Source organism: Triturus cristatus, chromosome 5_1 (genome assembly GCF_964204655.1).
Source record: "Triturus cristatus chromosome 5_1, aTriCri1.1, whole genome shotgun sequence".
Classification (NCBI taxonomy): domain Eukaryota; kingdom Metazoa; phylum Chordata; class Amphibia; order Caudata; family Salamandridae; genus Triturus; species Triturus cristatus.
In genome coordinates this window covers 165,740,502-165,767,793 of record NC_140587.1, presented here as the reverse complement: position 1 = coordinate 165,767,793, position 27,292 = coordinate 165,740,502, and the positions used below count along the sequence as shown (strand labels likewise).

The window sequence follows — 27,292 nt, the reverse complement described above, 5'->3', positions numbered from 1 at the left end:
TATTTTCTGCCCGTTTCCCTTTCCCGCCTCTGCTGCCCCCACGGCCCCTTCCCCCTGCTGCTTCCCACTCCCACCTCCCAGTTGCGCTTTCCTCACCCCTTTCCTATTTAATGGCGGTCCCTGCGAGGGAGCGCGAGCAAGACCTCTGACCTGTTCAGAGACTTGCTCTCTCCCCCTCCCGCTGCCCTGTGCACTGCTTGTACAGGTAGGTAGGTGTTTAAGGCCCTCCTCTACCCATAGGCTACTGCCTGCCCCTCATCCCTGGTGGTCCAGTAGGAGAGCCTTACTCTTTGTGGTGATGACTCGCACTCAAATTCAGTGGGAAACACAGCTTTATTGAAGTCAGCCAGAGCACAGAGAGCGCGGTGCCTCCAACGCCAGCCCCAGTATAAACTGTGGTTGGTAGAACCCACGCACGCAGCTAACAATAAGAAAGACCACTGGGGATGTAATACACCATAAGAAAAAGAAGCCCTGCTAAAAGCAAGTGCCACGTTACAACACCCTCCCTTCCACCCAAAAGCCAAGAAAGAAAAGGAAACAAGAGAAAGCGCAAATGAAAAAGAAGTGAAGAAGCACCCAATCAGAAGGAAAGAAATAGAAATCAAGTCTGAACAAAATCCTCTAAATGGCGAGGAGGTCTTCGTAACCTGGGAGGCCGGGAAACCCTGCGCCAACACCAGTAGGAAGATCAGAGGCAAAAGAACCTGAAGCATCCCCTGAACCCATTTCTCTTCTCACCTGAAGCCCAGAGCAAGACAGTTCTGCATCACTCATCAACCTAAAACCATTGAGATGATCACCAGAATGAACAGAGATAGATTCATGGACCAGAGAATCCACATCCACACCTCTGCGATACAAAGCAATCTTGCGTTTGTTCCATTTGTTGCCATTGTCCAGAGGCACATAACTGTCAAACACTTGCTTGACCCTTAGCCCCAAAACGTAGATAACGCTTTGCAAGATCTGCTATGTCTCACTTTGACCCCATTTTCCACACATACACCACCATGGTCCACTTTGTTGTTCACCACCTGAAAGGTTTGCGGCATGGGAGAGACTAACCAAGAATGTTGGATTTTTGTACCTGGCTTTCTTCCACGCATCCTTTCAAACGGGGTGGAACCAGTGGCAGAATTGATAGTTGTGCAATGAGCCCAAACCATCTCACAGACCATCACACCAACGTCCTTACCACTCTGATTGGCCATGGATATGGTACCCTTTACCATCCTGTTGGCATGCTCAACCGTACTATTGGCTTGAGGGTTGTAGAGCGCCGTGCGTTGATGAATAATACCGCACTTAGCCAAAAAATCCTTCATCTCATGCGAAACCAGCTGGGTACCATTGTCAGTGACCAGGGTGTGGGGAAGACCCTCCACATGAAAAATGACCCTCAGTTGCTCAATGGTGCTCTTCGTAGTGATATCGGACATAAACGTGACAATGAGCCACTTAAAGTAAACATCAATCAAAACCAATGCATTTCTCAAACTTTCCTCCACGCCATGCATTGGCCCAGTGAAATCCAGGCAAACAGTACTCCATGGAACACCCGGATCATCAATGTGACACCGTGTGGCATGACAGCCAGTCTTGAGCCTCTCTCACTTTCTCTGCATACCTCACACCCAACCACCTAAGAAGTGATTTGCTCGTCCATACCGGGCCACCAGAAACCCTTTCTTTGTTAAAGTTTGGCCGAGGTACCCTTCTTGTGCAAGCTCGATAATCCTTGACCTCAAACCCTCAGGAGGCACAAACTTATCATTCCTCATAAGGACTTTCCCACCATAAATACTCAGCTCGAACAGAATCTTAACGTACGGTCTCACAGAGGGTGCCAGAGTTCCTACACTCCCCATGAACCAACATTTTTTTAACACATTTAAGGGTATCATCCAAATCCATTAAATGACTCCAATCTACAGAACAGAAGACAGAAGCAACACACTCCTCAACATCACACAAAGAGGCCACGGCACCTTCAGACTCACCATACGCCTCTGAATTAATATCACCTGAGACCTTAAGAGACAGATGAGACAAGCAGTCTGCTTGAGCATTCTTCCACCCAGGAATGTGAGAGACACAGTACCGATATTCTTGGAGTCTAGAAGCAAGTCTAGCCAGCCTTGCAGATCCTTTGCCAGCACCACCAGGACTAAGTACCTTGACTAACGGTTTGTGGTCTGTATAAATACAGAAGTCAACACCCCACAAGAAGGTCCTGAAGTGCTCAACCGACCAGACAGCTGCCAGAGCCTCACGCTTGATGACTGAATAATTGCTCTCGCAATCAGACAGAGAGTGTGAGGCAAAAGCCACAGTTCTTTCACCACCCATGTGCACTTGGGAAAGCACAGCATCAAGAACACAAGCACTAGCATCCACAGTCAAAAAGGTCTTTAATAGGGTGTCAAAGGGAGCCAGAACGTTTGCATCACAAATGTCCTTCCTAATAAGATCAAACGATCTTTGCTGGGCTTCACCCCCAAACAAATGAACACCCCTTACTCAACAGAGTACTGAGAACTTCAATTTTAGAGGCAAAACCTTTTACACATTTTGAATGGTACACAATCAGTCCCATAAAATACCTCAAATTGGTCTTTATTGGAAGGAACGGGAGTACATCTAATTGCCTCTAAAAGATCTAACTACGGCCTGACACCCTGGTCAGAGATGGTGTGTCTCAGGTACTCAATCTCCTCCACCAGAAACTTGCACATTTCCCTCATGAGTGTGAGGCCAGCCTCCCTTAGCCTGCACAGAACCTCCCTCAACGTTTTGTTGTGTTCAACCACAGACTCCCCCAAAAACCAGTATGTCATCCTGGAAGAACTTTACGTTATCCAGGCCCTTAAAAATTCCAGACATGATACGCTGAAAGACACTGGTAGTGGATGAAAGGCCGAAAGGTAGCCTGGTAAAACGAAAAGTACCTTCCATTGTTATAGAGACCGTGAGATTTTTTGCGTCATCATGAAGCTTGATCTGGTGGTAAGCACTCTTCAGATTAAGTTTTGAAAAGTACTTACCACCCTTCAACAAAAGTAACAATTCATTGATGTTTGGGAGAGGAAAGGTGTCAGCAACAATATGTTGCTTTACGCTGCGAAGGTCTACACAGAACCTGAGCTTGCTATCGCTCTTCTCTGTGATAACGACAGGGGAGACCCACTCCGACACCTCAACAGGTTCAATAACCCCTTCATAGAGCAGATCATTTAACAATTTCTTTATGTCGTCCCTAACCACAACAGGAACCCTTCTTAACTTGTGTTTCGCCAGAATAGTGCCCTCCTGTAACACTATTCTATGAGTGTAACCCTTCAAAACACCAACATTTTTTTTAAAACAGCATCCATTTCTGCAAGGATACTGTCCGTTGCGGACTCATCAGGCACACACAAAACATGACCAGGGGCATGTGGATCAATAACAATGTGAAGATCAAATTGGTGACTCCAACCTAAGATGGTTGGGCGTCTTCTGCCACATAAATCTTCCCTTCAACCTGTCTGGATTTAAATACAATGGGAGCAGAAAAGAAACCTAAACACTTATTCTCTCCCCCTGGTAACTCCTATGGTCAATGTCCTCGGGCAAAAGTGAGACCTGGGGCCACTCCTTCTCCCACTTCCACTTAGGCACAATGGTATACAAAGAACCACAGTCCACCATTAACTGCACTTCTTTGTCTAAGATAATAAAAGATGCTTTAGGGCGGCTCTTACTCTCCAGGCTCTCAATGTCCGACAGAACCATTAAGAGACGATCATCACAATCTTCATCAATACTGAAGTCGTCTGTAACAACAACCCTGGATTTGCTGAAGTCTCTGCACATACGGGCATGGTGACCTCTGCGGCCACATTTACTGCAATCATGTTTAGAAGCAAAACACCATTTTGCATCACTAGAGTGGAAAGAGCTGCCACATCTAGAACAGCCTTTGGACTTGAACGACTTTTGTGGGTTAGGATTAAGCTTATTGCTAAACATTTTGCTGGGGTCTTCCTTCTTCCCGATGGCTGCAACGGCGCCATCAGGATTCTCCACCTTGATCATCTCTTTCATGCATCATTCAGACTCCTCAACGACTTTCGCAATGGCAATGGTGTCCTTCAAGGAAGGATTATTAGCTGCCCAAAGATGTTCCTGAGTCTTTTTACTGTGACAATGAACTATGAGTTGGTCCCTTATCAGTTCATCAGTCATCTGTCTGAATGTGTACTTAATTGACAACTCCCTTAGTACTGAAATAAATTCATCAAGAGTTTCTCCCTGTTTTTGAGGCCTAGTGTAGAATTTGTAACGGGACATGACTATATTTTCCTCTTTGGCAAATCTCTTCTCCAAACAAAGTTTGGCTTCTGTTAAAACATCCTCAATGGGGTTATTATCATTACCTTGCATTTGAGGTGTGTACTTGAAGATACGATGGGCTTCTTTGCCAACAGTGCCCAACAACAAAGCTATCTTCCTTTCATATGAGAATTCAAGGCCATCCAAAGCTATGATATGGTTATCCAATAAATCAATCCATTCTTCCCAAAGCATTGATGGTTGACCAGGTTGGGAAAGAAAAGGTGGTGAAGTAACAATAGCAGACACAGCCATGTTGGCACCAAAGAGATTCTTTAAAAACTTGAATAAAATGCTTTGAGTTAAAATAAAAAAGGAGAAGCCACTGTATGTACAAATGTTGCAAACAAGGCCAGCAGGGGGCGAGCAACCCAAAATCAACTTAGCAGTGAGAGGGACTTTCCTCTAACGATCACGTGATGCAAGTCCTGAGCAAGCAAGGCGGCAGTGTGCAAGCTGTATGGAGAAACCAGGTAAGGCGAATTAAAATGTACTTTAAACACACAAGTTGTAGTTAACAACGTGAGCACCCAATGCTCCCAACGTCCGTTAACCGATGCGGGCAGCGCTGAAGTGTACTGCGCTCCTGAAGCCTGTGGTGAAGTTGCATTGACAGCGTGAGCACTCGATGCTCCCAACATCTGTTAACCGTTGCGAGCAGCCCTGCGGCGATACGCACACCCGAAGGCTGTGAGGGGTTCCAGGTAGACACAATAGCGAAGAAGGAGAGGACCTTTTTACAGGAATGGATTATTTTAGGCAAGCAGAACTGAAGGTTCCTCTCAGCGAGACAGGCAGCAAGCAAACAGAAATGGACGTCACGGGGCAAACACACGGCTGATATTTGACGTGAAGCGCCGTGGGAGGCTGTGGATAATCAGCGAAGGCAGCATACGCGCTGAACAACAGGCTTCTCACCTCAACATGGCAGTGCGACGGCCCCTCTCTGGATAAGCCTCGGTAGCTCCACAGCAACTAATTGCTCACAGGACCCACTGTGTGGCTCTGAAACTGAGATACCACCACCTGGGGCTGGCAAGCGTCACCAAAAATGTGGTGATGACTCGCACTCAGATTCAGTGGGAAACACATCTTTATTGAAGTCAGCCAGAGCACAGAGAGCGTCGTCCCTCCAACGCTAGCCACAGTACAAACTGTTGTTGGTGGAACCCATGCATGCAGCTAACAATAAGAAAGAACACTCGGGATGTAAAAAGCAAGTGCCACTTTACAGCACTCTTTTGCTGGTTCCACTACTTTCTGTGCCCATTTTTCTCTCGTTTTTCTGTCTCTGCCTTCTGTCTTTATTATTGTGCCTGTTTTCCTATCTTTTGCCTCTGTGTTTCTTCTGCTTATCTGTTGCCTTGTCTCTCTCTATTTTCTGCCTGTTTTCCCTTTCCCGCCACTTCTGCCCCGCTGCCCCTCTCCCCGCTACTTCTCGCTCCAGCCTCCCAGCTGCTCTTCCCCTCCCCCTTTCCTTTTAAATGGTGGCCACTGCAAAGGAGCGCGAGCAAGACCTCTGACCTCCTGGTCAGAGACCTGCTCTCTCACCCTGCAGCTCCAAAGGCAAGCCCATCTGCGCCCGTGGGTGACCCGACCACGACCAGCGCCAGGGACCCTGGATCTCCAGCCACCCACTGCTAAGACTCTGCTGCCCTCTTCGCACTCAAACCCGGAAGGAACAACAACTGCCAGCTGTGCAGACCGAACACCACCCACGGCCAGTTCTCCTGCCGCCACTGCCGCCGAACCTTCACCACCCTCTGCACCATCATGGCCACCGCCCCCACGCCGGACACCAACACTACCGAAGCCCTGAAAATCATTCTCCTCAACGTGCGCTCCCTGCACAAACATGCAAAACATGCCGTAAAGATCTGGGACCTCCTCAACACCCTCTCGCCAGATGTTGCCTTCTTCACGGAAACCTGGACCAACACCTCCTCCACCCCCACCATCGCCACCACCATCCCAGACTGCTCCAAGATCCAGAGGAAGGACAGCCCCAACAGGCTAGTAGGAGGACTCACCATTGCACACAAGAGCTCCCTCTGTCTCTCCACCTCCACCACAAGCGATCCCTCCACCACCACTGAACACCTTCACTTCCAGATAAAGACAAGCCCTAGAACTGCTCTTCATGGAACCCTCACCTACAGACCCCCCAGACACTGCGCTTCATTCACCAATACTATAGCTGACCTCGTCGCACCCCACGCCATCGCCTCCATGGACTACATACTCATCGGAGACCTGAACATTCACCACGCAGCCCCTCTGGATGGAGCACCACTGTGTACACTTCTCTTTCAACACTGCCATCACTCTCAAACCCACTCCTCCCCCTCTGCGAAGGAACTGGAGCAAGGTCACTGAGGAGCACCTCAATTTCCCCCGCCTTGACCGACACCAACGCTGCAGTCCAGGAACTACACCACTGGATCACCAACTGCTCAGACAAGCTCGCACCCCTTCGCACCACTGACAGACCATGCCCCCTAAAAGTTCTGGAGCGATGGCGGTGCCGTCTCGGTGGAAGATGTGTGGCGGGCAGGGGTCTGTGGGGGCTCCTGAGTTGATGCCTTTCATGGTCACAGTAGTGTCTTCGGTGGTGACTGGGGTCCAGGAGTAGATGGTGGGCTAGCTGGCGTTGCTGGCGAAGGAAGTTGTTTCTGAGTCAGGTGTGTGGTCGTTGAAATGGTTGTAGAGGCCCTTGATTTTCAGATGGAAGTAGGATCTGAGCTTGTTGCAGAGATGCTGGGAAGGGGTGATGTCTGGTTTCGCTGAGGGGCTTGGTGAATTCCTGGATTACGCTGGAGAGTTTCTTGGAGTTGCTGGAATTGGCGAGGATCTTGTTCTGGATGAAGGTCCTTTTGGTGGATCTTATGGCTTGGTGGTATTCTGTCATGGCGTATTTGTAAGTTGTACAATCTTCTGACGTTTTGCTGTTCCTCCAGTTCTTCTCGAGACGTCTGCGGGTGCGTCTAGATTCTTGGAGGTCGGTGGTGAACCAGGTAGCCTTTCTGGGGTGGTGTCTGTCGGAGTTACATAGGGGTGCAAGCTTGTCTGTGCAGCGGGAGATCCATCTGTGGAGATCTTTGGCTGCGAGATTGGCGTCGGTCGAGGTGGTGGGGGCGTCAAGGTTCAGGGTGGTGTTGAGCTGCTCCTCAGTGACTTTGCTCCAGTTTCTTCATGCAGGACGTGGTGCAGCTTTGGACTGCGTGGGTTTGTTGACATGGAAGTGTACGCAGTGGTGGTCCGTCCATGGAGGTTGTGTGGTGTGGCAGAAGTGGATGTTCTTACCTCCTGCGAAGATGGGGTCGAGGGTATGACCTGCCTTGTGGGTAGGCGTGGTGACGAGTTGTTTCAGTTGATGTTGGCGAGGTTGTCCAGGAGAGTGGTGGAGTTGGGGTCGCTGGGATTGTCGAGGTGGAAGTTCAGGTCTCCAATGAGTATGCAGTTCATGGAGGCAATGGCGTGGGGCGCGATGAGGCTGCCGATGGTAGTGGCGAATAGGGCACGAGGTCTGGGGGGTCTGTAGACCAGGGTGCACGAAGCGTGGCTCTAGGGCTGGTCTGGATCTGGAAGTGAAGGTATTTGATGGTGAAGAAGGTGTCACTCGTGGTGGAGGTGGAGAATTGGAGGGAGATCTTGTGTGCAATGGCGAGTCCTTCTCATGGGCGGTTGGGGTTGTCCTTCCTCTGGATCTTGTATCCATCTGGGATGGCTGTGGCAATGTTGGGGGCGGAGGAGGCTTTGGTCCAGGTTTCTGTAAGGAAGGTGACGTCTGGTGAGAGGGTGTCGAGGAGGTCCCAGATCTCTACGGCGTGTCTGTGCAGGGAGCGCACGTTGAGGAGGGTGCACTTTAGGACTTTGGAAGTTTTGGCACTCTGTGCGGGGCTGGTGACTGTGGGGGTGCAGATGGCGGTGAAAGTTCAGCGGCAGTGACGGCAGGAGAACTGTCCATGGCTGTTGTTCCTTCCAGTGTTCAGTGCGAGGAGGGTGGTTGAGTCATAGCAGTGTATGGTCGGAGATCCAGGGTTCCTGGCGCTGGTCGCGGTCGTGGACGGGTGCAGAGAGGCTTGCCTTAGGCACACCAGCAGTGCGCCCCCTGTGCGTGTCCGCAGCGCTGCTGCGTAGTGGCCGCCATTAAGTATGGGAGGGGGGAGGGACTTCCAGCTGGGAGGTGGGAGCGGGGAATCGGCAGGGGTGAGGGGCCGCGGGGGTAGCAGTGACAGGAAGGGAACAGGCGAGAAAAGACAACAGAAGGTGAAAGACAAAACCAAAAATACGGGGGAAAACCGAAAACAAAATTAAACAGGCACAGTCAAATACAATAATACAGGAGCACAGTCAAATAAAACAATACAGGAACAGCACAGTAAATTAAGACAAGACCGAGCAGAAATGCGGGCACAGTCCAGGGCCTCGAACCCCTGGCAGAACAGAGTGTGGCACAGTGGGGGCAGCTGCACTTACTAACGGAGCTGCAGGGGGAGAGAGCAGTTCCCTGACAAAGAGGTCCGAGGTCTTGCTCATGCTCCCTCGCAGCAGCCGCCATTAAGTAGGGGAGGGGGGAGGGACTTGCAGCTGGGAGGCATGAGTGGTGAATTGGCAGGAGCCGCAGGAGCAGCAGCGGCAGGAAGGAAACGGGTGGGAAAAGAAAACAGAAGAGGAAAGGCAAGACCAAAAATACAGGGGAAAACCGAATACAAACAGGCACAGTCAAATACAATAATACAGGAGCACAGCCAAATACAGCAATACAGGAACAGCACAGTAAATTCACTATAGAAAAAAAATCAAAAGGTAAAGTGACGGTATAACACAAAAACTACAATTTATAAACCCCAAAACACTGAAATTCATCAGTTATCGTTTACTGAATCAACCATAACTTGTGCCCTAGCCATGTGCTGGTTATCACATCATATAGAACATCATTCAGAAAATGGTAAATGGCATCACTGATAACATCAGGAATTATATCATTGATGACATTTCTTATAACACTATAGTGATACACAGCATAGATTTTGTGTGAACATGTCTGGGCACATAGCATGGAACTAGAGTAAGTCCTTACGTCAAGTGTGGCTGTGCATGTTCAATGTTATATGGTATACCATTTGCAAATCACTAATGTGTGGGGTGAAATTAGTACCCTATATTAAACAAAGTAAAGGCTGAATGCGCTTAATGTGGGTTGCAAAGTAGTTTTCTAAAGCAGAATATTCCTGAATGCCAACACATTTTGCAAAATATTTTAGAGTAAACCGAAAGCTTATGGTGACAAGAGATTATCAACCAGAGTGTATCTGGGCACATGCCTGTGTTAAACAGCTGTAATACAGTGCTATAGATAAAATCTACATAGCAATAATGTTTATCAAGTATGGATATTTATCTTGAGAATTTCCAAGAAAACGTTGATGCACTGCAGATGATTGACTAAAGTAGAAATAGGGAGCCGTGTTTATAACATACGTGTGAGATAAACCACCTCTAAGGTGACACTTTACTGTGCCTGCCCCTGAATGCCACCTGGTTCACCACCAACCTCCAAGAAGCCAGACGTCTTGAAAAACAATGGAGAAGCAGCAAAACCATGGAAGACCAGACCACCTACAAGAACACCATGACAGACTACCACCAACGCATAAGATCCACAAAGAAGACCTTCATTCAGAACAAAATCCTCACCAACTTCAGCAACTTAAAGGAACTCTTCAACATCATCCAGAAATTCAGCAAACCCCCCAGCGAAGCCACGGACGTCACTCCCTCCCAAGACCTCTGCAACAAGCTGGGCTCATACTTCCACCTGAAAATCAAAGCCCTCCACGACAACTTCAGCGATCAGACTCTAGAAACAACCCTTCCCTCCAGCAACGACAGCCGGCTCTCCATCACCGCCTGGACCCCCGTCACCACCGAAGATACCACTACTACCACGAAGAGCACCCACGCAGGAGCCCCCACGGACCCCTGCCCTCCGCACATCTTCCACAGAGCCGCAGTCATCATTGTGCCCCAGTTACAGCGCACCATCGACACCACTTTCGAATCCGGCACTTTCCCAGATGGCTAAAAATGCGCAGAAGTCAAGCCCCTCCTCAAGAAACTATCCGCAGACCCGACAGACCTGAAGAAATACCAACCCATCTCCCTCCTTCCCTGCCCAGCCAGCCACCGAGAAGATCGTCAATGCCCAGCTGACCAGGAGTAACCTTCAAGCTACTCACCCACGCCGACAAATCCCTCTACAACAGTGGACCCAAATTCCTCAACGAAGGAACCTCTGCTCCACCGACCTCGCTCTAGCCGAAACTCTGTGCATCTGCAGAACCAAAGCGGGTGGAAAAGCCTTCTCCTACACCGCAGCCAAAGCCTGGAACGAGCTCCCAGTCAACATCAGACGCTCCCCCACTCTGCACACCCTTAAGAGGAGCCTCAAGACCTGGCTCTTCAGCTGATCCGGAGCTGCACCCCCCCCCCCACCCCCAGCGCCTTGAGACCCTCACAGGTGAGTAGCATGCTTTAAACCCTCTGATTGATTGATTGAAATAGACTAAATATGTTTGGTATGTATATACTACACACCACTAATTATAATAATGTGATTTTACAGGCACTAAATATGTATGACATGTATATAGGACACACCACAAACAAAATTGCCTTCTGTGGTTTTATCAATTACAATATTATTATTAAGCCTATGCAAAAAAAAAACTGCCTCACTACGCAGATCTCGACAAGTGCGTTAGATAAATGCTGTTTGCCGTGATTTTGGGTGTAAGCTGGCGCTGCTTTCTTTCTGCTGCTCAAGAACATATTTTACTCGAGCGGCAGCTTTCTCAACGTGAACGGACGGTTTCTCAACGCGAGCATACGTGACTACTTGCGATGAGAAATCCAACCGCCCACGTTGAGAAAACGCGCCGGGAGGTTGATTTTCCACGCTCGTGCTCGATAACTTGGCGCTGACAATCGTGAATGAGGAAACGTTTTGCAGAGAGGTTGATTTTCCTCACTCGCGCTTGCCAACTTGATGTAGACGAGCGTGAGCGAGGAAAAAACTCCACTCTGCAACGCGGAGCGGAATTTTTTGGAACTCTGCAAGCTCCGTGTAATGCAGAGTGAGGAAAACTCCGCAAACTCTGGGAGCAGAGCAGAGTTCACCGCTCAGGCTTAACTATGATGGAGATGCTAAGGATTTTCAACGGTGACTATATTCGGTTTACACAGGTTTCTTGCTTCAGCTATTGTACCACCAACAAAGTTCCAGAAAGTTTGCCATAATTTGACATAGAGAGGGTCAGGCTTAAATCGGAGAGCTCACAGTAAGTTCCTGGAGGTCTGCAAAGGGATGATCTTCATGCCACTGGCCGCTTCAGAGCCACGAAGAACAGGGCAAAGTGTGCTTGCAGCACGCTGCATTGCATGAAAAGCAGCCCACATGTAAACAAATTTAGATTCATTTTTTACGGCGTGTTACTCACTGATAGAAAAGTGATACATCAAAGACTTTTGAACATCTCATAATGTTAGTAATTTAGCAAGTATGTGCAGCAGACAGGTGCGGAGTGGAGAGCATTCTTGCAAAAAGACTTGGTTAAAACATCAGGGGTAGTGGTTATTTATGTTTTCAAAAGTTTACTAGAGAATCTAAATGCTGTATGAAGAAGTAAATAAAAATGACAAGCCAGACTTCGTACACAGCAACAAAAATATAAAAAATCACCATATGCCGATGCTGGTCGAATAAACATTTGTCACAGGCCAAATAGAATTTCCTCCATGACTCTGATTTTAAGAGAAATGTTACTACTCTCACCCACTAAGTAGGTTTTCAATTTACTAGCTTCGTTTTCATATACATGTTAGGGCAGTTTCTTTCAACACTAAAGACAGGTACATCCAAACCGTTGCAAGCTAAGGGACATAGAATGCAATGTAATGCTTGTAAAAATGAAGGAACTTAAAAGTGTGCCAATCTGTATTGCTTTTAATACTGCATATTGTGGGTGGTGTGGAAAAGGGAGGAGCAGGAACTGGCAGTGGCGGCTGCTGTCAATGAAAGTGGCGGGGCAGCGTGGGGGAAAATAACACACAACTAAGGGCCTTATTTACAAGAATGTAAAGCAGCGCGGTACCACAAGCCATTTGGCTGTGCCATGCTGCGTCACTTTCAAAGCACAGGGATGCATCATATTTACAATAATATGACATACCCCTGAGCTCTCCCCTGTGCTGGTCAACAATTGGCTTCCATGCGCCCACGCATGCACCTTTCCTTGCGCCATGGTGCAAGGGTGTCTGCGTTTTAGGGAAGATTGATTTTGTGCAGGAAGGGGCACCTTGTCAGCAAATGTAAATCAACATGAAAAGTCAAGTACACGTTTATGCATTAATCTTTTTTTATTAGTTGGGGGAGGAAATGTGACGCAAAGACTGAGGGTGCTGGGAAAAACACAAATTAAGCAATAATAAAATCGACTAAATGTATTGATTGCAGACGCACCCACCGTGTTCAAACTTTGTGGGTATTCACAAATATTTGCAATGCTTTTTCCACAGCCATTGCACTTTGAATTGTAAACTTATTTTAGGAGGTCATAGGTGGTGCAATAAGTGCTGAAAAGTGTTCCAAACAGCCCCCATTTTAGGAGCTAAAGGGGAAGGCATGTATTCGCCTGAAAAATGTTTTCTAGGTACATAAAATAAAAGGCAAACATAATTAAAAGTATTTACTTACCATAACCACAGACCTATCGCTTTATTTTCACTCAGGGGGCAATCTGAGAGTTGAGATGTAGGGTTGACAGGAATGCGCCGGAGAAACTGTCACAGTCATAGTTTTATCCTACAATATACCCTAAGGGTTTTGTGAATCACAAAAAGTGCATGAACCCACTTCCGTCCTTGAGACGTGCTAGTGCCCCGGCGTCTAGACTGCTGACCTCCGCTTCCGGGAGGCTGGTCGCGGGCGCCATCTTGGAAATCCCGCTCTGCCGTGACGCAGGATTACACTCCCCTCGCTTGGGCTTCCACCGTGAGTTAGGGGTGCTGGTCAGGTGATGGTCTTTGCCCATAGTGTGATCACCTCACTTCATGTCAACACGAATGCTATTTCCAGTCCCGGGCCTTAGTATGACAATATAATACATTCCTGGTGTTGTATTCTTGGTTTGTTTCTATTGACCTGTTTAGACTAACGCAGCTGACAGTTGTTCATGGCTACAGAGGCAGGAACTGGAAATAGTGTAAGTGATGGCATGGGGTGAGATGGCTGCCCTGGCCCCCTACCACCCTCTAAATGACCAAACTGACTGATAGGCTTTGCCAATGCTTGTCATGCTAGAGAAAAAGTGAGAGTGACACTTCTAGCAAAACAAGGACTAAAAGGGTTTTAAAGCTCGTGTAAAAAATGAAATTGTGGTAAAATCTCTATATTTCATCAACAACAGCAAATATGTATATTCGGGTAGAACCAGGAGGAAGGGGGAAAGAGGATATCAAAGTTGCAAATATCATTTTGAATGTCTACATTTAAGGGATGTGATGGTTTTCGGGATATAAACTTATGGCCACACCTGGTTCCCCGACAACCACTCCATTTCACAATAGATTGTGGGCCAGATGTACGACCGGTTTTTGCGGTCACAAAGGGGCATTTGGCCCATTTGCAAACGCAAAAAACAGATGCACAATGTACTAACTCTATTTTGCGACAGCCTCATTAATATTCATGAGGCCTGCAATTTGCGACCCCATTGGTAATCGCAAACAGTGTCTGAGACACTGTTGTACATTGAATTTTGCGACTCGCAAATTGTGACTCGCAATTTGTCATAATTTGCAAATCTCAAAATTCAATACATCTGGCCCTGTGTTCAGAAAAAACATCACTAAAAACAAAGGTGGTTGCCTTTTATTTTTTGAATTCCTGTGTTTTTCCATTGCTCTGGCTGTCATGTGCAAATCTTGAATGTCCATGTTCGGTGGCGTCATTTCCAACATAGAATAGAAAACATGCCAGTGGAAGCGTGCTCTTGTCTTCTTCATTGACATCCTATTAAACATTCTGTGCACACCAATGGTTATTTCACTTCCTAAAATGGGAACTGCTGTCCCGTCCCACCCCCATCGTCTGCCCTTGAAGCTACCCTGAAGGACAACATTCAAGTGTCAACTTCGCGTCTCATAGGCTCTGCTAGACCCGTTTTCCTTGGCTGTTGGGTGTAACATACATTTTGCAATCCTATATTTATTTCTATAAAAGCTTGGCAAGCAACGTTTTTACCAAGAATAAAACAACGGTATGCCTTTAGAGTGATAACAGCTACTGTAGCTTTTTTCAAAGGCTATTCATTGCTCAACATTATTGTTGAGACAACAATGCCAACTACTATTTTGTTAAACATATGTTTCAGTTGAGAGGTCTGCCATCACTCAGATTGTCACCAATCCCTTCCCTTGCCTCCTTCAGAAAAGTCCCAAACCCTACTTCGTTCAACAGTTCCTTACCTGGGACTAGCAAGAAAGTGGCTCCTCCACCCCTACCACACCTCTGGCTCTGATTCTGCTGTATATTTGTGCTAGTAATGTAAATCACTACCAATTCAAAGTAAAAAAAGCATTGGCAATTCCACTAGGTCTGAACTTGGGGACCTCGTGCAATATTTTATTTGTTTATCTTTCTTGCAAGCACAGGCCATACAAATAAAATGAAGAATAACCACTCACTGACTAAACGTGGACGCCATATGTTTTCAATCAAATAAAAAAAAATACCTATTGCATATAATTTGAATAGAACAGTTCTGATGCTTCCAAGCAGTCCTGCGCGCTTAGAAGGGGTGTACAAGGGGGGCGTGGCTAGCGCCCGGAGAAGATGGCGGCGGGTCCCTGACTCTGCGGGGACAGCGGTGTCTATCGGCGGACCTAACGTGGCATCCAGCTCCCATGCGGACTTCAAATTGAAGGTCAAATTGCATGAAGAGAGGCGGCATGCATTGAGGCGATTTACTTTCTTCTGAACTTCCTGTAAGCTGCATTTTCTTCATTACGCGATGCGGAGCGGCTCCGTCATTTATGCGGCCGCCATTTTGTTTTTCGCGCTGAAGAGATTCTCTGCATGACGCCTCAGGAAACGCGTGTCTGCAGTTCTTTATTGCTGTTTTTTGCTCTGCTTTGGTTTGTGCAGTTTTATAGGCTCCAATTTCTAACCATATTCTGATTGTTGATAAAGACATCATGGTTGGTGTCTTTTTTGCATTGACTTTATTCTCTTTTGGCTCCTTCAAATAAGAGGGTCGTTTTGCCTGTCATATTTAAGCTTCTCCTCTTATGAATGTTTTGAGCTTTCCTACTCTAATATTGGAGCCTAAATATAAAATTGTTTCCTCTTTCTGTACTTTATCACAGAGTTGCCATCATTTGCACTTATGCCTATTTTTCTCTATGAGATGATATTCACTATTTCCATGTTGGTTTTTCCTGGCTTGTTGTCTCATACTGCGTACCACTGAAGGAGTCTTTCTGGATTTTACAACCCGCAACTAGTGTTATCTATCTTGCTGATAATTATTCACGGATTTCATCTAATGGTCACAAGTGTTTTAAGGCCATTCACTGAGTTTCATCACACCTTTGATGGGGAGGTTGAGGAATCTTAAACTTGCTACATCCTCTAAAGTTTCTAAACTATCTGCGTCTTCAGATTCAAACTCAAATCCTAACGGCACTGAAATGGAGGACCTCCCCTCTCAAAAACCTGATATTTCTTCAGACGCCATTTCAAAAACGCAGTTCTCTAGTAAACTACCTGCAATCTCTACCAAAAGATCCTCCTTCTCCTGAAAAATCCTCCACGTCAGCCATGGAGGTTATTCTTGAAGAGATTCGAGTTTTAAAACCCTTAATAGAGGAAACCAATAAAACCTTACAATTTTTAAACGATAAATGGTATTCTTTGGAGTCACGAGTCCTCATTGTGGAACAACGTACAGAGTCTCTCGAATTTTCATGCTCACGCATCTCATCTCTGGAGTCTGAAGTGTCTCTTCTTAAAAAGCAGGCAGAAGATTTGAAAAACAGGAATCGTAGAAACAACCTCAGACTTTATGGACATCCTGAAAACATCGAAGGCTGTAATCCCACCACCTTTTTTCAAACCTTGTTGCCCAAGCTCCTGGATTTACCTGCTACCACTTCACTCAATATTCAAAGGGCTCACAGACTTGGTCCGAAAATCTCAGCGAAACCTCGTGGTGTCATTATGCTTTTTCTGCAATACACCGATCTTCTTCAAGTCCTTTCAGCGGTCAAGACAAAGAAACAGGTGTTTTGGGAAAGTCACCGTCTCTTCTTTTCTTAAGATGTAGCTAAAATCACAGCAGACCGACGGAAAACATTTCTTGATCTGCGTCCTCAATTACTTTCACTCAACGCCAAATATGGCCTCCTGCGTCCTTGTCTCTTCAAGGTTACGTATAAAGACAAGACTACAACATTTGATGACCCTGCAGCTCTACAAAAGTTTCTTACTCTTCACGGAGCTGATACTATGGACACTTCGAGACCTGTTTGAATATTATATATGCTTCGTGTTACGCAGTTGTTCTCTTTTTACTTGTTGTTTTAGTGATTGTTGTTCTGTTTATATCTTTGTAATGCCTCTATAATGTTATACTGTTATTTCTCTCTCTTTACTTCTGTTTCCTTATATTTTTCTTCCATTTCTTGCCTTATGGATATTTCTTTCTATTAATTCTTTTTCTCTCACTCACAGGTGTTTTTTCTTCAACAATTCTGTTATCTCCTGATCCTCCTGTAACGTTGAAGTCTTAGATTGTGGTCCTTTCTGGATTAGATGAGTCATCGAAGCTGTCGTTTCTTCTCCTGGTATAGTCACCCCCAGTCATGTTGTCTTGTAGGTATGGTGTTCAGTCGTGTTTGTAAGACATGTACTGTCTCTCTGTTCTTTATTCTCTCCTTTTTCCCTTTTTATCTCTACCTTCTCTGACTTTCCTTCTTTCTTTTCCACTTTATCTTATTTACTTACCTCTTCCATTTCCTCTGCTCTTTTCTTCAAAATAAGCCCCCTATCCACTCTTTACACCATATTTCTAAGTTTTCTTTCATCTTGCAAATACTTTTTTCCCTTCAATTTATTTTCTTCTACACTTAGAAAGTCAATCTAACTGTATTTCTTGTAAGCATATTGTTTGTTCATACGTTTCTTAGTAAATCGCATTTCGGGTTACCACCTGGAATATTAAAGGATTGAATAATCCTATTAAAAGGCAACGGTGCTATCTCACCTGGCAAAGTTGAAAACAGACATTGCTTTACTTCAAGAGTCTCACATTTCTGATAATGAAGCCTCTAAGTTAAAAAGATGCTGGGTGGGTCATGTGTTTAATTCCCCAGCCCTAGGTAAGAAAAATGGTGTTTTGATTTTATGTCACAAGAAATTCAATGTCTCTGTAGTTCATCAAGAAGCTGATGTTGAAGGTTGTTGGGTTATTGTTAAGTTGGTTATAGATAAGATTCCTATTATCTTCAATGTATATGGTCCTACGTCAATTGATAAACTTTTTTGGTCTAGTTTATCAGATAAATTACTTACAATTGAGGATGATTATGTTATACTTGGTGGTGATCGCAACCAAATTCTAGATCCCATCCTCGATAGACACTCTACTGTTAAGTTCACACCTTCTAAAATGCACGCTCAATTTGTTTCCTCAATTCGACGTAGGGCATTAGTGGATATTTGGAGATTATGCCATCCTGACCTTAGAGAGTACAGTTTCTATTCAGCTGCTCACCATTCTAAATCCCATATTGATTACCTTTTCTTAAGTAAATCCCTGTCCCAATATGCCATTCACTCAGAGATTGTTTCAATCCTAATATCTGACCATGCCCCTGTTTTTGTTGACATTGATCTGGTCCCCTTTTCCCCTCACTCTGGTAGCTGGCATTTTAACAATTCCCTATAACTCGATCCTAATTCTTGTCGGAAGTTTAATTCTTTTGCCTTGGAATATTTCGCCATCAACAACATTCCAGAGTCTCCTTTTGCGATGGTATGGAATTCCTTTAAAGCAGCCGCTAGAGGTTTTATTATGAGTTTTGTATCACAAAAGAAGAAGTCTTTTGAAGCTCAGTTCTCCCAGTTGCTTAGTAAAATTAAATAATTGGAATACACATATTATCATTCTAATAATGAATCTGCTCTGAAAAACCTTCTTTACGCCAAAATTACTTTTAATAAATTGTCTACTGATGCAGCGTTCAATTACCTCCTGAAAAGCAGTTCTCGTTATTATGGTGGCCAAAACAAGATGGGTAAACTATTGGCTAATTATCTAAAAGTGAGGAAGGATAGAAATAAAATAGAATCCTTGTACAGCCCTACTGGCACCCCTATTTATAAAGATAAGGATATCTTAAATTAATTTGTTTCCTATAAAAATCTCTATACTCCTGAATCTTTACCAGATAACTCTGATCTTCTTTCCTATTTTCGATCCATTCCTTCTCCCTCATCTAATCACATTGATTTTGATTCTATAGGAGCTGATATTTCCCTAGCAGATATAACTCAAGCTGTATCAGTTCTGCGTCGTGGGAAAGCACCAGGACCTGATGGATTTACCATTGAGTTCTATTCCCATTTTGCAAATATTCTTCTACCTAAGCTTCTATGTCTCTTTCAATCCTTTCGGGTTACTGGAGCCTCTAGTGGTACGTTTCAGGAAGCATTGATTTGCTAAATTCCCAAAGATGATAAAGATCACTCTCTTTGCAAGAATTACCGACCTATTTCATTGATTAACACTGATTACAAAATCTTTGCGCAGATTCTGGCATTACGTATTGATCCTATTTTGCCTGATCTCATTGGTCCTGAACAAGCAGGTTTTGTTAAAGGACGACTTGCTTCTGACAATTCGAGTTTTTTTTAATATCCTAAACAAAGCTTCCTCTCTGGATTATTCGATTGCAGCAATTACCCTAGATGCTGAGAAAGCATTTGACAGGATTGGTTGGAACTTAATGTTTCAAGCTTTAAAATGGGCTAGTTTTCCTTCTAAACTGATAACTTTAATTTCTTTACAATACTCAGACCCTCGCGCTTCCATATCCGCTAACGGCAAGACTTCTGATTTCTTCTCACTACGTAGGGGGGTGAGACAAGGCAGCCCCCTGTCTCCTTTATTATTTGTCAGAGCCCTGGAACCTTCCTCACTAAAATTAGACAGGATGATCGTATCACAGGCTTCCAATCTGGTTCTCATCAAATCCAGTTGTCAGTTTATGGTGATGATATTCTTTTATATTGCTCCAATCCCGAAACTTCCCTTAACCCTTTTCTTTCACAAGTATCCTCATTTTCTAAACTCTCGTGTTATCTTCTAAATGCTGATAAATGCGAAATTTTACCTTTAAATTTTCTTTGTCAAAAACATCTCTTTGATTCCTCTGGTCTTTCCTGGCAGCCCATTAAAATAAAATATCTTGGTTTATGGTTTACGCCTTCATTTCGCTTAAAATAAAATGTGATTACATTAGTAAAAAATTAAGTGATAATATTAATCGTTGGCATCCTCTTTTTCACTCCTGGTGGTGTCGGTTAGACTCTATTCTATGATTCCTATTCATATCCCTCAATATTATTTTAAAAGTATTGATTCCATTTTGATACAGTTCTTATGGAAAGGTAAATCTTCGCATATAGCTTTATCTTCTCTCAAGAAAGATAGACCTAGTGGTGGCCTCAAGTTCCCTGACTTTAAACCTTATCATTCTGCTTTCTCACTAAAACAAGCTGCTAAATGGATCTCTACGGATCTTCCCTTACATCCACCCCTCTGGCTACGATTAGAAAAAGATCCTATTGCTCCTTTTGACTTTCATGAAATGTTATCTTTTACTGCCAAAATTGCCTCTTTGCGCTCCCCGATTATTTCTCATTCCCGTAAACTCTTATCTCCCTTATTATCTTCATCGTATTCCTCCACTAAATCCCTTCAAAATCAGCCTATTTGGCATAATAAATCATTACGGATTTGTAATCGCTCTATATACTGGAAAACGTGGCATTCTAGAGGTTTAAGCTGGCTTTCACAACTTATTTCTGATGACAAACCCCTATCTTTTTCTGTTCTTCAATCTAAATTTTCTTTACCGCTATCTTGTAGATCACAGCATAATATTCTTCATCTCTCTCTCAAACATTTTCTTCAAAGCTTGCCTGCTTCTGCGGACTCTCCTGTATCTTCTAAATCCTTACTCTCAATTCTAGAAGGTTCTCCTTCAGCATCTAGTATTTACAAATGTTTACCATTCTCCTCAGAGAGGCATAAATCAAAAACTGAGAGGATGTGGGAAGAGGACTTTTCTCAAGAGTGGTCAACTGCTACTTGGGATAAAATTTGGTCTAAACTCCATAAAACCTCTCGAGTTGCAAATACCACACAAACCCTTTTCGTTTATCATAGATTATTATTCTCCCCTGTGTCCTTAGCTTCTTTTTCATCAGACACATCCTCTACATGCTGGTCATGCCCCTGTCCCACTGCAGATTTAAAACATATGTTATTTGAGTGTCCCTCAATTCATCAGTTTTGGCAATTAGTCTGGTCCCAAATTACGGTAATTTTTAAGGTCCAAATTCCTTTTTACCTTACTAACATAATTTTAGCTGCAAACATCACTAAGTTTTAAACTTTTGGAGTTATTAATAGCTATTGTTTTTCATTTAATAACTTCAAATTGGAAACAGGCCGATAAGGTCACCTTTAGAGCATGGTGGAATGCTGTTTGTTTTCACCACAGACTAGATACTAATTATGTTTCTCCCATATCCCTAGCAAACAAAAGAGATATTTTGTGGTTCCCCTTAACAACTTATTTATCTCATTCTGCCTCTTCTTTTGTTGCCCTTAAAAATGTACCTGATGACGATCGGAAACCACCTTAATTTTGCTCCCTTTGCCTTTTTCTGCTTGATTGTTTAACTGATTTTTCTTAATTATTGAAAGTTTTATTACAGTTTTCTTTTCACTTTTTCATTCATTGATATGCTTACAATGTTATATTATCTTTACAATGTGTATAATGCTATAGCTGTTCTAGATTGATTGCTTTTGTTCCCGCCCCCCCCTTTTGTTTCCCTCCCCCCTTTCTTCTTTATTTTGCTCTCTCAATAATATTTTCCTGTGTTTTTATATACAGGTACAAAATTAATTCCTGTATCATCTTCTTATTTTTCTTAATCATTTTTAATGTTAAATAGGATGGTTTTTACTCTTTTTTATTGATGTTTTACTTCTTTTGTTATCTCTCAATAAATTAAACTTTAAAAAAAGAATCACCCTTAGAAGAGGTATACAAAACCTTTTAGATTTTAATACACGTCACAAGAAAATACAATTTGGTGGGTCAAACAGAAGGTGAAGCTGCACCCTTTGCTGCAGTTAATAAACGTGTATACATCTCTGAAAAGCAGTCGTCATTTTAGTTAGCACAGAGATATTCTTCATTTGACTAATCATGGCTTCATATTCCGAGAAAAGAAAAATAAATATGTATTAAGGTTACAGGTGTGCAGATGAATTAATGTTGGGAGCATGCTACTGAAGGTGTCATTAGAGACTGGGCCAGACCTTGGATGCACCCGGCATTATGTACTAAAACCAGTGGCGTAACGAAAGTTGAAGGGGCCTCCCTGCAAGGTGCACAGAGGGGCCCCCGCTCCGTATTTAATCCGGAGCTCTCCGGCGTGAGTACAGTGCTGAGGGGGCCCCCAGCAGCTCAGGGCCCTCCTGAACTGCAGGGGATGCGGGGGCCTGTGTTACGCCCCTGACTAAAACATATTGAATTGTTGACAGTAAACAGCTAAGTACAGATCATCAGACAGAAGCTTCTTCTGTGTAAGAAATGCAATATACATTTTCATCGAAAGAGTGTAATTTTCTATAGTAAATTTACAAGATAGTGTTCATACTACTCTGATGTTACTGTAAGAACAAGGTCAAAGTTTACCTGTAAGCAGGACATACAGTCTGCTGCTTTTATTCACTTACTGGCTACAGCTGTGCTGTTTAAGGATTTATTCTCCAAACATTGAGGCAGAACAGGAAAACAACACTCAAATCTGCAGGGGGTGCAGTCCCTCTAAATCTGTATCTGTAGTTGGAAACTGTTGCAAACATGACAAACGCCTCTGTGTCAGCTAAACATGAACTACTGAGTGTTTTACTTTGGTATGCCCTGCTAATGAAGCATCCACTTTCAATGTTTCTGCAATTCTTCATTATTTTGTACTGTTCCATGATGTCCAACGCTTTGAAAGAGCTTTCAACACCTTAAAATGGTAAACAATCATTAAACATTTCTGAAACACCAATAGATAGCAGTGCTTGCCATGCGTGCCCAGGGCTAGCTTTGGCACTAGTGGTGCAAGGGGTGACATTGTTTGTTGGTGCCCCCCCCCAATAACTTCCTTCTCCATGGATTCCCTCACTGCCACCTTTTAACAGTGCCCCATAAGACTCCATAACCACTCTCTCTCACATGCATTTCGATTGTTTTCTAGTGCCACTCATACCAATGTAAGGTGTCACAGCACCTTACATCAAACACACATTACACAGAGACAATGAACTGTGTGTGAATCTGTGTGTAGGAAATGTTACATAAGGTGGATGACTACAAGGCTTAGGAGTCAATTCTCATCCACACTGGCAGACAGTATAGTTGAAGAGTGTTTGCTTTGGAAAAGCATAAACTCAGAATTTAAAACATAACCCCATCATGGTTGGGGGTTGACTTTACAAATAAGAATTGATGTCTACCCAAGTGAACCTTTTTTGCAATATTAGGATAATGAAAGAGTGGGGGCAGACCGCGGGAAAGAGCATGCAGCTCTTCGATGACTATTAATAGCTCAGTGTTCTATATTAGGAGTGAAATTTATAAACTGCAAGTCAGAAACAAAAGAGTCTCTGTGACAGAAGCAGTAATGCACTGACCTATTTACATTGTATGCACTTTGTGATCTGCATGGTACACTTGCTTTGCAGCAGGCATTTTAACCTCCTGTGCTGCTTTATGATGAATCAAAACTTCCACTAGACAAAACTCCATCTACCTGCAGCAGGTCCATTAATCACCAGACGTATCTTGACATTTTTATGGTTACCTGGAAATCACTGGAGACAAGGAATGCGGCAGCAGGTGCTTTTATGGTTTAAATCTTTTATTGGCATTTCACACAAAAAAAAACATACAAAGAGGCTCCAAACCGCTCTTGCGGCGAACTCCGTGTTTAGTCTCTGAGCGGTGTGTGGGTCCCACCTATCCCGGCCGCGGTCGGGAGCAATCGTGGGTTAGATTGGGGAGTTCGACGTGATTCCCGGTAGCTGTCATGGAGCAAACATTATGGTGAAAGTTAAACACCCCCCTCCCCCACCCCACCCCACCCCCCTGCCCGGTTCCACGTCCATCTATCCTCCCGCCTCCCGCATCTCAGTCACTCTCCAGCCCTACCCCTCTGCCTGGTCTTCGGGTAGCCGCAGCAACCGCAGATAGCGGGGACAAGTAACCTCCCTGAACTCGGAGGGCAACAGTGCTAGAAAGGGCCTCCACAATTCCCCAAACCTTGAACCCTCCCCGGCCAATGTCAAAGAGAGTTTCTCCATTCCCAGGACATGCCACAGCCGGTAGAGCCAGCCTGTGAACGTCGGTATGGTGGGCGTGCGCCAGTGAGTAACTATATTCTGCACCGCTGACCCCAACGCTATCGCTATCTGTCTTCCCCTGTGCGATTTGAGCGGATATGTTAAAGGGTTAGGGAGGCCTAAGAGGGTGTACGCTGGGAAGCGCGGGATCTCAGTGTCGAAATGTTTGTCCACCTCGTCAAGCACCTGGAGCCAGTAAGCCTGAACTCTCTCACACTCCCATAGCAGATGAGTTAGGGTTCCTATCTGTCCGCATCCCCTCCAGCAGTGTGCATCTCGCCGCCCATCCATCGCGTGCAAGCGCTCAGGGGTGTAGTACCAATAGGTCGTGATCTTTGTGAGGGTGTCTGTGAGGCCCATGTGGTAAGCAGAATGTCTGGCTCTGTAAGCTATGCCCCCCCACTCTTCCCGCGTCAAATTCCAGCCAAGCTCTCTTTCCCAGCGTGCCCATCCAGCATTATACGTATGCGCGAATCGCAGCTGAAGCATTCTGTACAGGTCAGAGATGAGTTGCTTATCGGATGAGCGCGTTACTAGCCACCGCTCGTATGGGAAAAGCCGCCGGTCAGCGACCGGGCGGACCCGCCCGTCAAGCGCCCAATGTCTGACCTGGAGATAGCGGATCCTCTCCTCCTCCGGCAGCCCGTACTCCTGGCGAAATTGTTGGAACGTGTATACCCCCTCCGCACCATACATATGGTACAGGAAGCGGCAGCCCGCTGGCTTCCACCCGCTGTAGGCCGCCGAGTCCATTCCGGGAGCGAATTCCGGGTTGGCGAACAGGGGCGTAAGCGGGGAGGGAAAGGTAGTGAGTTCATGAGGAGCATTAGTCCGGTCCCAGATTTCGAGAGGGACCCGGGTGATGTGTGAGGCATAAAGGTTGGGGGCCGGTGTTGTTTACGCAAGAAGGGGATCTCTTGTAGGGGCCGGGCAGCCACCGCCTGGTCCTGAAACAACCAATGCTTCTCCGACTCCCAGCGGCTCCACTCCACCAGATAACGCAGCTGTGTGGCCCAGAAGTAGATCCGGAGATCTGGGATCCCGAGTCCCCCGTCTTCAGGTGCGAGAGTGGACAGTGACCCTTTCATGCGCGGTTTCCGGCCGTTCCAAATGAATCGGGACAGCTCTACTTGAGTCTGTTGGAGCCACCCGACTGGCGGGTAGAGCGGGATGGTGCGGAAGAGATAGAGGATCTGGGGTAGTACCGTCATCTTGACTGCCGCGACCCTGCCTAACCATGAGAGGGGGTAGTGCTTCCACCGCCCCAGCTCATTGCGGATCTTCCGGCGCAGAGCGGCATAGTTAAGGGCCACCACTCGTGGGAGCGTGGGTGCCAACTGAATCCCCAGATAGGGGACCGATTCCTCCGCCCACTGAAACGGGAGGGAGCTCTGCAAGTGCTCTCGGGTGGAAGGAGTCAGAGAGAGGCTGAGGGCCACTGACTTGTCCGTGTTCACTTTGAACCCCGCTACCCGCGCAAAGGCGTCCATCTCTGCTACGCACACCGGCAACGCCTCCCGCGGATTCGACAGAGACAGCAACACGTCGTCCGCATAGAGGCTGATGGTATGAGTATATCCCCCAAACTTAATGCCGGAGATCCCCGGATTTTGTCTGATCCTCTGAGCGAGGGGTTCCATATATGCCGCAAAAAGCAGCGGCGACAGCGGGCACCCCTGTCGCGTGCCCCGCGTTATGGCGAAGCTAGTGGATGTGTGACCGTTTACCTGGACCACTGCCGACGGGAACTTGTAGCAGTTAAAAATATGGGTGCGAAATTTCTCGCCCAGCCCCATCCGCTGCAACACCTGCTCCAGGTAGGGCCAGAGCAGGTGCTTTTAAAACCATATTGAACTTGAAAACATGGCACACCCCTACCCCCAAGTCATCGCCCGTTGCTGTGGCACTGATTGCACTGCCCTAGAGCCGGCCCTGGGCAGCCACCTTGAAATAAGTTTCGTTATACTTAAAGCAAAAGGCATTCCAAGATGGCCGCCTTCTCATGCACATGCATCCACACACATGGGTGACCATCTTTGAATGGTTTCTGAAAACATTTTACATAATAATGGAAAAAAGGCAATTTTTCGATGGCTGTCACTAACAGTACTTGCAAGGATGTGTGTTAGAAATGAGATCTCTGGTTGTCTAAGGCTTGCACCAAAGCCAGGCAGAGACCACCACTCTAGTCAGGGCAAGGGAGTTACACGGCAAAGATAACCCCTCCTCACCCCCTTGGTAGCTTGGCACGAGCAGTCAGGCTTATCCCGGAGGCAATGTGTAAAGCGTTTGCGCACGCACACAGCAACAACACCCCAGGCGCACCACAAAAGGAACTTCACACAAGGTTATATATAAAAATAGCCTTTGTATTATAATAAACACAAAGATCATAATCACATAATATACACTGGGCCAACCGGCACTGGGCAATATTTACACGGGATTATATACACATGACAGGGCCACATGGACCACTGTCCGAATTATCACTTAGTAGCAAAAGTAGATGTAGCACAAATAGTAACTGTAGAGCACCACCAGTAACTTCTGGTAAAAGTATGACCTTAGCATTAGATATAACACATAACCTGCATGAACCTCAGGGGCATACCTACATTATGCATCAGCACCATAGCATCACAAGCGTAAACACCTTAGGTAACAGATTAGCATAAAAAAAACAGTGTGCCCCAATCGGGGGCACAACGCACCGAACCTGTTCCCAGGCCAACTGGCCTCTCACAGGGGCTCCAACGCCCTATGTCCAACAGTGTCAGGGCTGGCTGCGCATGCAGCAGAAGTAGAGTGCGCAAAAGTTCAGGCCTAAACATGGCAGATGCCCACTTGCTCAACGATGCGAAATGTGGGGTAGGCACCCGCTATGGAGGTACCGATGCGGGGTGGGCTCCCGCTCGGTTTTCAAGCAGTACTCAGTGGGGTGGGCACCCGCTCAAGAAGGGCACAACTGCAGGGGGATCCCCACGCCGGGGATTCCCTTAAGATGGTCGCAGCTCCCCGCTGCAGCCTACAAATAGAAGCGCTGCTCCTCTAAAGAAAGGCACCACAATAAAGCGCTCCTCAGGAAAGGAAGATCAAGCGCTTCTTCAGAATGAAAAATAAAGCACTCACCAAGCAATAAAGATATAGTG

The 27,292-nt window shown here is 45.6% G+C and overlaps 1 protein-coding gene across 6 annotated transcripts in view; it reads right to left on the bottom strand.

The window, feature by feature from the left end:
* LOC146830535 (tyrosine-protein phosphatase non-receptor type 22-like) overlaps positions 1-27,292 on the bottom strand; it is a 542,480-nt gene that overhangs the window by 481,675 nt on the left and 33,513 nt on the right. The window contains exon 1 of one of the 6 annotated variants that reach the window (XM_085604745.1): positions 13,139-13,269. The exons of the other annotated variants lie outside the window; for them this stretch is intronic. Within the exon in view, the coding sequence (XP_085460871.1) occupies positions 13,139-13,141 (3 nt within the window). The 5' untranslated portion in view covers positions 13,142-13,269. Of the gene's footprint in view, positions 1-13,138; positions 13,270-27,292 lie in introns of those variants that run through there. 6 annotated transcript variants of the gene reach the window in all.